Raw genomic sequence first — 11,673 nt, 5'->3', positions numbered from 1 at the left:
ATGACATTCACCTGTCAATCAATCTTCCACACAAGGCTATGATTGATTAAACCAGACACTAAAGGGTGGTGCTGCATGTTGAATGCTAACAAACACTGCTGCTGCGATCTCAAATGCAAAAAACAGCACACTTAATTTGATTCTGAAAACATCTGAGGTGAGAAATGCAGTAACAGGAGGCTTTCAACTCACAACTGTCAGTAAGAAGTTGGCGATGATGATGTACGATAATAAGAGCGCCCCTCACTTCGCACAGGTGTGATTTTATTATTTATTACAATGTGACATTCAGGCACGTCACCGAATACTCTGAATGTGGTCTACAGATGAGCTCTTACCATGGCACTGGACACGAAAACCCCTCCCTGTCTTCCACTTCTGTCCTCCTTCCATCTTTCCATCTGTTTTGTTGACGTCAGGGAGTGGTGTCACCACGGAGCATGGAGGCACGCCCCCACACTCCGGGCCCGCCTCCTCCACCGTGCTCCTTGTCGGTCTCTGGCTGGCTCTGGGCACGCTCAGGCTTGTGGCTGGTGGTACAGGGGGGGTCAGGCTGCTGAACCGACATGGTCCTGCGCAGATGTGTGCGCTTACACAGGAAGTCAGGCTTTGCTGAGAGACCAAAGGAACCCTTCCTCAGTACCATGCGAACTGAAGAGGTCTTCTTAGGTCTGGCCCTGTGGCCAAACTGAAGGGAGGAGAGGTGTGCTGCGTAGCCATCGCTCAGGAACTACAAAGGCAACACAGAGAAAGGGTTTTGTCTTAGAAATAAGAGAACACTAAAGCCAATCCACATGTTTTATGTCTGCTGTCTCACTCTCCCGATGGAGATAGGTTTAGGTCATTGCTACGAGGTGTAAACTATAACAAAGATGGCGGCACATCTAGTGTCCGAATCAGCACACGACCTGCTTCAAATAACTTTACTAATGTCAACCAGTAGCTGGTGGACACTGGACACCAGGGTCACAATTTCTCAATAGTAGGGAGACCACCTCTAACCATGGTAAATACTAGTGCTAGTTATATTATGTACTGTACCATATAGATTATTTAAAATAATAATGTTTTATTAATTAAAATAACACCTGAATTGTATCTTTAATCATAATGAAAAAACTAAAATGGGTTAAACATTTAGAATGACAGGAAAGAACAAATACCATAAAAATGAAAATGAAAACATAGGGCCCTATTATGCACGTCTTAATTACAGCCAATGGTCAATTAAAACATGGAGGTGTGGCCAATGCCATTTTGCTATCAAGGGGCAAAATAGCAGATGCTGCATGGTGCCCTAAAATTAACATTTGAACACTCCCCCATCCATCTTCAACCGCTTATCCGTAGTCGGGTCGCAGGGGCTACAGCTCCACCAGAGTGTTCCAGACGCCCCTCTCCAGAGCAACATTAGTGACTTTCTCCTGGGGGATCCCGAGACGTTCCAAGGCCAGTGAGTCGGTGTGTTTCCTCCAACTGCGCCTTGGTCTTCCCCGGGGTCTCCCCCCAGTGGGACGTGCCTCGAGGACCTCCCTATAGGGAGACGCCCGAGAGGCATCCTAACCAGATGCCTGAACCACCTAAGCTGGCTCCTTTCCAGGCCAAGAAGCAGCGACTCTACTCCGAGTCTCTCTCGTGTGACTGAACTTCTCACCACGGGGGTTAATTATTTTAAGCCTTGAGTGTCTGCATTCAGACTTGTAAAATAGCGATTGGACATAAGATGGTGGCCACATAAGACCCAGGTCTTAAATAAGACGTGCATAATAGGGCCAATATTGTTAATAGCCATACATACTGATGGAATAAATAAATGATTAAGAGGGTCAGACAAAAGCTGTACTACGTCTACCTGGCATTGATTCTGGTACTTCTTAGAAGGCCGGCCAACAATATAAATCTGGGAAGAGCTGAGGCCCAGCATGTTGTAAACAGAGATGTCCTTCATGGAGCCATAGGCGGAGTTGATCTTAATGTGACACTGTTAAAAGAGGAAACAAACAGGTGGAAATGTGTCTAAACACTTTTATAACCTAATCATAATGTATAACCTGTATAACCATAAGACAAGTGTCCAAAGATGTAATGTGTAAACCTTTCGGAAGCCACAGATGTACTATACTCAAACAAGACATTTATGCTTGAACGAAGTGGACATCTTTGGAACGAGCTGTCAGATGTTTACGTTAAATGATGAAGGATGCGATTTATCAATGTTTTGAAATTAAATGTTTTCATTTACACACAAAACTGTATGTAAATTCATACATCAATGGATAATAGATTACACTCAATTGAATTAAAATCCATATACAGAGCATGATCTGACTGTTCCCTGTGCATGCATAGGTTGATAAATACCAACCAACGCTAAATGAGAGTTCATAGAATTTGACATTAATTAACATTAACATTATTAATACATTAATGCGGCCTCTGAAATAAAAAGCAGTGAGGCAAATATCCTTTGTTGGCAATGTAAACGCCGGGACAACGCTCCACACGTCCCAAACTCTTCTCCCTTCTGGCTCCAAAACTGTGGAATGCACTTCCCATTGCAGTCAGAACTGCAGCATCACTCCCAATCTTCCGCCGTAGTCTGAAAACCCACCTTTTCAGACTCCATCATGGCCCATAGCACTTACCCCACCCCCTTAGATAGCAATTCTGTAGACTTAGATAGCATTTGATACAGACTTATAGCATGTTATGTAGACAGCATAAGTGCATTGTATGTAGTCATAGCACGTCATAGTACATATGTGTAGCATAGTAGTATAGATGTATAGCTTATATGTATAGTTTCATTATAGATATTCCACTGTTAATTTCTTAGCTTACGCATGTTTCATGATAAATGTCTTTATGTGATGTATTCCCATGCTTTTTTGTTCTTGCTTAATGTAAGTCGCTCTGGATTAAGAGCGTCTGCTAAATGCCTAAATTGTAAATTGTAAGAAGAAGAGGCAAAAAAAGAAGCGAGTTTTTTTCATGGAATTACAATGCAAAAAAAGAAAAACATTTATTTCAGTAGCGTAAGTAGTGGAGTATTACGGCTGAGGAAGACCAAGGTCTGGCAAGAAATAACTACAGTAAATTCACTGTCAAAGGTCCTGCGTACAAAAAAGGTGAAGAAAGACTTTGAAAGAAAGAAAATAGTAATACTTTGTGAGGTCAGAATGACTTTGACCACCATTTTCTAATCAGTTCATCCTTGAGCCCAAGTAGACATTTGTGCCAAAAGTAATGAAATTCCATCCAGGCGTTCCTGAGCCATCGTGTTCATACAGATGGGATATGAACTTAAGTGCATAGTGACCTTCACCTTACTTCTAATCAGTTCAGCCTCAGGTCTCAAGAAGAGCCTCAAGAATGTGAGTGTGTGTGTGTGTGTGTGAGTGTGAGTGTGAGTGTGAGTGTGAGTGTGTGTGTGTGTGTGTGTGTGTGTGTGTGTGTGTGTGTGTGTGTGTGTGAGTGTGAGTGTGCGTGTGCGTGCGTGCATGTAAGACATGGAAAAGTAATGTGGGAGTGTCCAGTATCTGCCAGTATATGCTGTACCTCCTGCACTAGGTTTCTAAGGAAGATGGCCTTCTGGCGGAGAGGGTCGTGCACCAAGCCTTCAGAGAAGAATATCATTCCGTGTGGGAAGTTGTGTTGAGAGAGCCAGGACACCACGCGCTGTTTCTGCATGTCAGGGCGGCCTGTGATGTAAATAATCAGATATCCCAGGTCCTGCCAGTGCCTGCATGCAGACACACACATATTTAGCGTTGTTAAAGGACCACTTCACCACTTTTCAACCTATCTTCATATAATAGGTCCTCTCTCTAATAATCATGATAAAATGGCACAATTTCTTTCGACTCAGTCTGTGTCTCATAGGAGGGCAATGGGCAGTTCAGAAACCCGTCCACCAGTGACATCATCATTAGACAGATGGTTTTTTTAAACAAGATTAAAAAAAGATCTTGAACATTTGTAATATCGTGAGAACGATAGCTTCCATTTTCGAATTGCAACTTTTCAGGTCTAGAAAGCCTGCAGTGGACGGGTTTCTGAACTGGCCACAGCCCTGCTATATGAGACACAGACTGAGTAGAAAAAAATGGAAGATAGGTTGAAAAGTGGTGAAGTGGTGCTTTAATGCATTGCCACTTAATGCCAGGGAGTTTCATTTGAGCAGAAAGTGTTATACTTCATTATTCAGAATCAGAATGCAACTGAAAAGATCACAGGGAACACACAGTTACACTTCTACTGTAATGAATTAGAATTTTGTCTACACTATATAACCACATGAATCTCCCTATTCTGGGGGTGAACATTTTAACAAAAATGCATCCATTCCACACATAATGCATGCACATCTGTAAACAAACTGCCTCGGTGAATGGAATGCCTCCAATGCCCTATACTCACTGAGAATTGTGTGTTCAGGAAGAACTAATCAAAGGATACATCCAACGTCGAAAATGACCACTAATTGAACAGGATCTTCAACCACTTGTACTTGATTGGAGTCCTGTCTAGTGTCTATAGGCCTACTAGTTATTTTTTCCTCCCACCAAATATCATTGCAGAAAATACACACACACACACACACACACACACACACACACACACACACACACACACACACACACACACACACACACACACACACACATACCTTACTACGTCCACAGCTCCGGGCCGGACCTTGGGGTCACTACCCATGATAGAAACACTGGCGGCGAAAGAGCCATCGATGCTGAACACCACACATTCCATCCCCCGTGGCAATACAGTCAGGTAGGCCTCCGCACTAGTTTGGTCCCCCCTGATCAAACACAATACAATACAGTCAGGTAGGCCTCCGCACTAGTTTGGTCCCCCCTGATCAAACACAATACAATACAGTCAGGTAGGCCTCCGCACTAGTTTGGTCCCCCCTGATCAAACACAATACAATACAGTCAGGTAGGCCTCCGCACTAGTTTGGTCCCCCCTGATCAAACACAATACAATACAGTCAGGTAGGCCTCCGCACTAGTTTGGTCCCCCCTGATCAAACACAATACAATACAGTCAGGTAGGCCTCCGCACTAGTTTGGTCCCCCCTGATCATATACAATACAATACAATCAGGTATGCCTCTGCAATAGCCTGGTCCTCCCTGATCCCATCGGAGAGACAGAGATTTATAAACAAGCAACATTATATGTGTTTGGTGACAACTACCTGAAAGAAGGCCACATGGTGCCATTTCTTTCAGATTTGTTTTTTCCGGAAATGTTCTCCACAGTTCTTTCCCTCCAGTGTAGACAACCCATGTGTATTCTCCGAGGGTCAGCGTCATTATTCCGACGGCCCGTTGGTCCAACTCACCTCATTGCTAATCCTGTCCCTAAACCTAAGCGCACACGAAGTGCACGTTGTCTGACTAATGCGCCATCGTAAATTGCGAGTGGATCCTATTCTCCGATACACATGGCCAGCTGCTTCTTTTCATGTGACAGAGAGGAGTTTCACACCAGGTGGGCATAATGCGTGCGGAGGAACACACTATCCTTCCCAGTTCTGCTCCTTGCTAAATAGGCACCCCAACCAACCCATAGTTGTTAAGGCCTAAACCCTAAACCCTAGAACACTTCGGGTTTAGTGTTCTAGGGTTAAATAGGTGAATACATTTATGATCCACAAGAAATCATCATCAAGTAGATTTCTCAGTTCAAATTCCACGTTAGCACCCGAGAGGGATAGTGATCTGGACTTACTTCACAATCATTTTAATGGGGTAGACTCCCAGGGCTAGCTTCTTGCTCTTGGGTATGGTGTAATTCACCCTGCCACTGCTGTTGGTCAGATCTGTGTCAAAGTGGACCCAGCGGCCAGACTGAGGTTGGGTCATTAGAAGAATGTCCACCTGAGTGTGGGAACAGAATGTTGCTTAATGTTGCTTATAATGACTACAAACACAAACAAGGACTAAAAGCAGCAAGGAACATTTTATGATTAAAAGTCCCACCATCTAAACATTAACCTTCAACTTTAACCTTACAGTTGTGGTAGTTAGAAGGCAGAGATCAAGCTACAGCAGTACAACACTCAATATCAAAATGTGTTTTGGTACAATTCAGTTTGACTAATATAACAACTTAATGTACTACCTGTACATATAGGCTATCAGAATTAACCTATTTCACAATAGGCTAAACAATGTCTAAAATTGACTATATTTTTAAACATGACTGCTCTAAAGGTACTGTACATTACCCTGTAACAAATATCAACTTTCTGTGTACTGTTCAGTGTCTCATTGCTGTTCATACTGCAGCTACCGATATAAACATTCATGTCGTCTGATATTGAGCCGAGAGGCTCAAAACGTCATTATGTCCACCATGGTGTAGGGAATCTTAATAAATATTTTTAATCCCTTTTGGTGTTAGCATTATGTTATGCTTTAGCTATTGAAAAATAGCAGACCTACAAGCTTGTAGGTCTGCTATTTTTGAAAAATCAAAGAACGACTGACAGAGACGTAGCTTTTTCAGAAAACTGTCAGGATGTAGAAGACATTTTTAGAATCTGATCTCAGGTCAAAAAGCTGGTGCATTATTCAGTGTGCAGACATATGTTTAATCAATAGCAGTGCGTGCTGTAGCCAAACCTTTTCTCCGGTCAGAGTGACCATGTCCAACGGGCCGTACATAAAGCGTCCAACCAAGGTCTGAGGTCCCTCCTCTGTGGCAATGACGTCATTTACCCGGTGGTTGGCTGTGACATTCTTCATGCAGACACACACACACACACACACACACACACACACACACACACACACACACACACACACACACACACACACACACACACACACACACACACACACACACACACACACACACACACACACACACACACACGTGTGAATGAAATGCGTAATGATATCGCGTCCGAAACGGTTGAGAAATGACAGTTACCGTGTGGTAACTACTGTACTGTAGCTACTGTACTGTCACTGTACTGTACTGACACACCTGAAATCGTGTGTGTGTGTGTGTGTGTGTGTGTGTGTGTGTGTGTGTGTGTGTGTGTGTGTGTGTGTGTGTGTGTTAGGCTGCGCAACAGTGACACTTGGTTGTGAAAACCAACCAAACTCAATTTTCGTGCTCGGACAGACCCAGCCAGGAACCCAGGACACAGCCAGGGACACAGCCAGGGGCAGACATGCATTGTGAAAAACTTAGGTTGGGGGTGCTCCACAATACACATACATAAAACAGCAAATAAATAACAATACTAAAGCTATCTAAAAGTTTTAAAATAACTCAGACAGCATACAAGGCCATAATACCACAGAAAAGTACATTGTTCATTTAAGCAGTCTTACAGCCTGGGGGAGAAAGCTGTTTTTCAGTCTGCTTGTGCTGGCCTTGATGCTCTGGTACCTCTTCCCCGAGGGCAACAATGTGAACAGACTGTTATGGGGGTGTGTGGGCCTGTGTGACTTCTAGCTTGGAGGAGCTGTACACACAGCGCTGCCGTGTGTACAGCTCCTCCAAGCTAGGCAGCTGACACCAGTGAAGGGTGGTGCGCTCATCTGTGCGCAGCACCCTTCTGAGAGCCTTATGGTCCCTGTCTGTGCAGCTCCCATACCAGCTGGTGAAGCTGCTCGTCAACAGGCTCTCAATTGTCCCCCGGTAGAAGTTCCTGATGATTTGTGGACTCAGGCCAAATTTCTTGAGGCATGTACATCCACGAAAAGCACTCTCACATAGGTTCCTCCCCTCCAGGTGGGAGAGGGCAGTATGAATAACATGAGAAATGGCGTCCTCCGTACTCCTGTGCGATAAGTGAACTGCAAGGGGTCCAGGGTGGGGGGAAGCATATAGGACATATTTGTGCTTTAACCAGTTCCTCAAAGCACTTACTGGCTATAGGTGTGAGGGCTATGGGGCGCCTTCTTCTCTGGAGTCCTGCCTCAAGTCAAAGCAGACCAGAGGTAGAAAACTGTCGTTCCCTGATGTCATCGCTAGGGACACAGGCATCAGTAAGCAGGAACTGGGTATGGTAATGAAGGACCGGGAAGTCTGGCGTATTATTGTGAAATCCACAATCTCGACCGCGGTCGAAAAATGATGATGATGATGATGATGGGGCGCCAGTCATTGAGACTGTACAAGTAGCCTTGGGCTGGATTTGTTCCAAGCCAGCTGAGAGAAAGAGAGCTGAGAGCATTATTTATGTGGAATGTACTCTTAACAAGTCATCCACGTGCAAAGCACTATTGCATAATGGACAATCATAATAATCATGGGAGGCCTTTTAGTCTTGAAAGAGAAATAACAATTTCCAGTGCTGTTCAGCTACTCAAAAAGTATTATTCTTATTATTGTTAATGGACATTAACATATCATATCATATCATATCATATCATATCTGGGAGCTGCAACGACAGTCTTCTATTCTGGGCCCTCAAACTGTACATCCACAGTTTGAGATGTGTTACACACAGGGGCGCCGTCAGGACGTAAAATGTGCAGAGACATTATTTCGACAAGGGTCGAAACGTTGTATACTGTACTTGTGCTGTTTTGTCGCAAATAAATATTTTTTGGAGCATTCAAAAGTGAGCTGCAAACCACCTGAAGGACCCTCAGGGGTCTGCTTCCAATGAGCAGATTGGTGCCTTGCTTCTATAGTACCGTCGGTGTTTGTGAATGGATGTCTCTTTTTTTTTTTTATCCCACGATTTTGTAACCCATTTTTCACCCCTGTGTCAATCGTCTAATGTGATCCTGGGCTCTACACACCCTCCACCAACCTAGTCCCCATTTATGGGGGACAAGGGGAGAGCAACGGACTTGAACTCATGCTTCCTTCATGCCTGAGTGTCCAAGTTGCTGAATGGATGTCTCTAACAGACATTGTAAAGCACTTTGGATAAAGGCACCATTTACCATGTATAGCTAAATACATAGACTGTACAGGTTTGCAGCCTCACTTACCAAAAGTATAATTATTTAATTATAATGCTATTTATGCTGTTTTGTCTTTCAATTTAGCTTATTATGATTATTTTGGTTTTCTTTGTTGCATTTTCTTTGTCCACACCTTGAGGAGGCTAAAAGAAATGTCACTGCATGCTATGTTTCCACAGCTGTTATTGCAAGTGCATACAGGTGTGACGAATAAAAGACCTGACTTGGCTTGACTCTACAGTCTACACTGTATTTACACAAAGTGCAAACATAGCCAGGAGCCATTCATGAAAAAGGTGTCACACTCAGTGTCTGTATCTGGAAATGGTAAAATAAAGCAATAAACTGGCTCTAGTTTACCGCCGCTTAGCAGCAGGAGAAGGAAATTGTGTTTTGCTACCTTCCATGTTCCAAGGTGAAGAGGGTGGGTTTATTTTGGGGAAAAAATGCCATGGCCCCCTTCTCACCACAATGTGTAAGCACTGTACTGCCCCTTCCATTAGTGTTGAGTCTGGTATATTTAGTCTGAATCAGGCTACTGCAACAAGGGCCTATATTAGAGTTCTATTACAGCATTTTCCCTGACTTCGTTTAAAAATATATTTAAAGGAGTCGGACATCCTAGCTCCTAGATTGTGCATGTCCAAAGACTAGTAATACAATATCTGAATTTATAATTGAACAACAGCTTCTGAAAGCCATTTAACTTCAGAGCATATCAATTTACATCTGTGTAAACTAGAACAGCAATAAGTTATGTTAAAACCTGATTTATTATTCGACAAAGTCTGTGACGTCTATCTAGACAAAAATAAAAATACAATCACATTTTCAACTGACATATTTTTGACACGTCGCGCAACACTTTGTCGCATGTCTATTTCACTGACACATAAATAAAGCTTTCCATTTGGTGGATCAGCAGGTGGTCTCCTGTAATCTGACATGTCCTTTATTGTCAACCATGACTAATGATGACTTTCTTACCTTCAATTTGACTTGTGTTCTCCTTCTGAGCCATTTTTCTCGAGGGCTGGAGGGGGAGAAAGGCGCCAAGTCCATGTTGCCAGCCTCCTGGGTCTTCACACAGTCATATCGCATCAGCTGCATTAAGCCCCCCATGACACACACACACACAAAAAAACAACAATGCAGTCATCAATGGCAACATTTTTGACACAGAGTGAGAGACAGAATGGTCCGCAGCAGGAAGACATGCAGTCTTTCCTTGTAATCTCAACTGAGTCCAATGTTGTCGCTGTCTTTGTTGTTGTGCCCATAGGAGGCGACCTCGAGCATTAGACAGTGGAAGTTGATTCACACACACACACACACACACACACACACACACACACACACACACACACACACACACACACACACACACACACACACACACACACACACACACACACACACACACACACACACACACACACACACACACACACACACACACACACACACACACACACACACACACACACACACACACACACACACACACACACACACACACACACACACACACACACACACACACACACAATGAATCCGTGACCTTGCATAACAGCGTGAGCCTGACAGCACTTTTAGTGCAGTCAGGTTTATACTTGAACACTTGAACACTGTGCATGAATCAACAAAACAGGAAAATTGTCAGTTATGGGTCAGGGCATACGGTATGTGTGCTAGTGTAGATTAAGATTGCAGCTACTGCAACAATGTTGGAAAAAACAAGGCCAGTAATTTATTGATCCAATCAGCAGGCAGCTCAGAATCATGGATAGTGCTCTGTTTAGAACAGGCAATCAAGGGTAGGTACCCTCACAAAAAACATGCAGTAATCCTGGTCTCTAAACTGCCGGGGCGCCTGATGGAGGGGAAAGGACCTGGTTGGAATAACGTGTTCCTTCCACGCGTTACGTCCAACCAGGGAAACTCCCCCCTGTCAGGTGTAAAGGAGCAACTTGGACACTCAGGCATGAAGGAATCATGAGTTCAAGTCCGTTGCTCTCCCCATGTCCCCCACATATGTGGACAAGGTTGGCGGAGGGTGTGTAGAGCCCAGGATCACATTAGATAATTGACACAGGGGTGAAAAATGGGTTACAAAATCGTGGGATAAAAATTATAAAAACAAAAAAAAGGCAATCAGCTTCCATGAACGATTAGTAAAATTCTCAAAAATGTTTTTGTTGTTGCAATTTAATTATTCTAATCCTATCACTAATTGGATCATCTCAATTACAAATAAATCTGACAAGAGAAATGTTTATTACTGTGGGCTGTGATGACCAAAGGTCCATTGGTATCCTTTTCCAGGATATGGATATCGATTGGAGCCGAAAACCCACTGATCAGATGTAATGACCGGAAGGTTAATTATCTTCTCAGCCGTGATCCGAACACTACTTTTGCACTCTCCCTCACATTTCTCCAGCACGGTGGAGAAATTAGAGCTCATTGGACAAAGCTTTTTAATGTCCATGTGAAAAAGCTGCCAGACTGGCTGGAATTAGCTTGGGCTCGACATGGTGTGCTGGGTTTGCATTCTGCTGTGTCTTGGCATCTGAGGATTCAGTGATTCAGTGCCATGGGCGGCTGCTTCAAAGGCTCATACCCGCATGCACAGAGGAATGTCACGCGGTAGACAAGCAGCAGACATGCAGATACCGTCTAAAATCCACATCACGTATGCATGCTACAC

The 11,673-nt window shown here is 43.7% G+C and overlaps 1 protein-coding gene across 1 annotated transcript in view; it reads right to left on the bottom strand.

Moving 5' to 3' along the window:
• Positions 1-400: 400 nt before the first annotated feature.
• Positions 401-11,673, bottom strand: part of pitpnm3 (PITPNM family member 3) — a gene marked incomplete at its 5' end in the record, with an annotated part of 96,142 nt that continues 84,869 nt past the window's right edge. The window contains 7 exons of the mRNA XM_080771986.1: positions 401-730; positions 1,853-1,981; positions 3,559-3,742; positions 4,670-4,819; positions 5,757-5,905; positions 6,653-6,769; positions 9,951-10,067. Of these exons, the coding sequence (XP_080628112.1) occupies positions 416-730; positions 1,853-1,981; positions 3,559-3,742; positions 4,670-4,819; positions 5,757-5,905; positions 6,653-6,769; positions 9,951-10,067 (1,161 nt within the window). The 3' untranslated portion in view covers positions 401-415. The remainder of the gene's footprint in view (positions 731-1,852; positions 1,982-3,558; positions 3,743-4,669; positions 4,820-5,756; positions 5,906-6,652; positions 6,770-9,950; positions 10,068-11,673) is intronic.

The sequence above is a fragment of the Protomyctophum bolini genome (assembly GCF_963924005.1).
Source record: "Protomyctophum bolini genome assembly, chromosome: 9".
NCBI lineage: Eukaryota > Metazoa > Chordata > Actinopteri > Myctophiformes > Myctophidae > Protomyctophum > Protomyctophum bolini.
Note: the sequence above shows the minus strand (reverse complement) of the source record. Positions and strands in the feature narration are given on the sequence as shown.